At 37.6% G+C, this 1,366-nt stretch overlaps 1 protein-coding gene across 1 annotated transcript in view; it reads left to right on the plus strand.

Annotated features, from left to right (window-relative positions):
- The first annotated feature begins 894 nt into the window (after positions 1-894).
- Positions 895-1,366, plus strand: part of arih1 (ariadne ubiquitin-conjugating enzyme E2 binding protein homolog 1 (Drosophila)) — a 28,125-nt gene continuing 27,653 nt past the window's right edge. Inside the window, exon 1 of the mRNA XM_053623030.1 lies at positions 895-1,359. Within this exon, the coding sequence (XP_053479005.1) occupies positions 1,081-1,359 (279 nt within the window). The 5' untranslated portion in view covers positions 895-1,080. The remainder of the gene's footprint in view (positions 1,360-1,366) is intronic.

The raw sequence follows: 1,366 nt of genomic DNA on the forward strand, positions 1-1,366 counted from the left end.
GATATACAGTCACACATCCAACTGTAAAATGTTCATCTAGGTGTCAGCTATAATGCACACCTTATATATATATATAAGGTGATTTATATATATATAAATCATACATATATGTATGAGTATATATAATATACATATATGTGTATGTATATTATATATACTCATACATATATGTATGAATATATATCATATATATATATATATATATATATATATATATATATATGTGTGTGTGTGTGTGTGTGTGTGTGTGTGTGTGTGTGTGTGTGTAAGTCATTCCCTTCAAATGCTATTGAGCTTTAAATTATGGTATATTTTGTGTATGACCCCATGCAGTAGTGAAATACATGGCAATATTTACATATGATTTAATAGCTTATTTTAATAAATATCAGAAATCTAAAAATGTGCATTATAGCTGACACCTAGATGAACACTGTACAATTGGCTTCATGACTGTACATCATTCCCTTCAAATGCTATTGAGCTTTAAATAATGGCATATTTTGTGTATGGGCCCATTCGGTAGTGAAATTCATATCTAATTTACATGTGATTAAATAGCTTAATTTAATTTTAATTATTTTATCCCTTAATTTCCGCATATCTGCGAATATCGAACGTCCAACGTCAAACCAACTTTATTCCAGTTTATTTCCTATACGAATTTTATGTCTTTGCACGTGACCTGCTATGTTTTATTTTATTATTTATTTAATTTTTTTTTTACTAATTGTTACAATATTGCTTACAATTATGATGGTCGCGGCGTTGTTTCTAGAATGTACTGAAATATAAGGAATAAACACATACACGGCTTAACTTTTTATTGGCACGCGCATGACGTAAGTCGCAGTCAGTTGGTGACGCTGTACGTCTCTTTGTTGGCTCGGCAGCAGCGTCCGAACTGTTGTTATTTTCTCTGCAGCTAAAAAGAAAATCAGGAATGCTAAGAGGCTAATCCGCTTTCTTCCAGGTTGTCATTAAAAATAAAAATAAAAAAACACAACAAAAACAAATCGCAGTTTATAATCAGGCACACGTATATACCCTGGCTTGTCACGACCCAACGTCGATCTAGTAATGGACTCGGACGAGGGTTACAATTATGAATACGACGACGAGGAAGAGGAGTGCAGCGAGGACAGCGCTGAAGAGGAAGCCGAGGACGACACCCTGGAGCTCGGCGATGTGGAGCTGGTCGATCCCGTGGTGCCTGGCGGCGACCGAGACGAGTGCGGGGAGACCGGCGGTAGCGGCCTCGGACACGACGAGGAGGACTACCGCTTTGAAGTTCTCACCGCCGAGCAGATCCTCCAGCATATGGTCGAGTGCATCAGGGAGGTCAACGAGGTCATCCAGGTAAATG

This window comes from Ictalurus furcatus, chromosome 4 (genome assembly GCF_023375685.1).
Source record: "Ictalurus furcatus strain D&B chromosome 4, Billie_1.0, whole genome shotgun sequence".
Classification (NCBI taxonomy): Eukaryota; Metazoa; Chordata; class Actinopteri; order Siluriformes; family Ictaluridae; genus Ictalurus; species Ictalurus furcatus.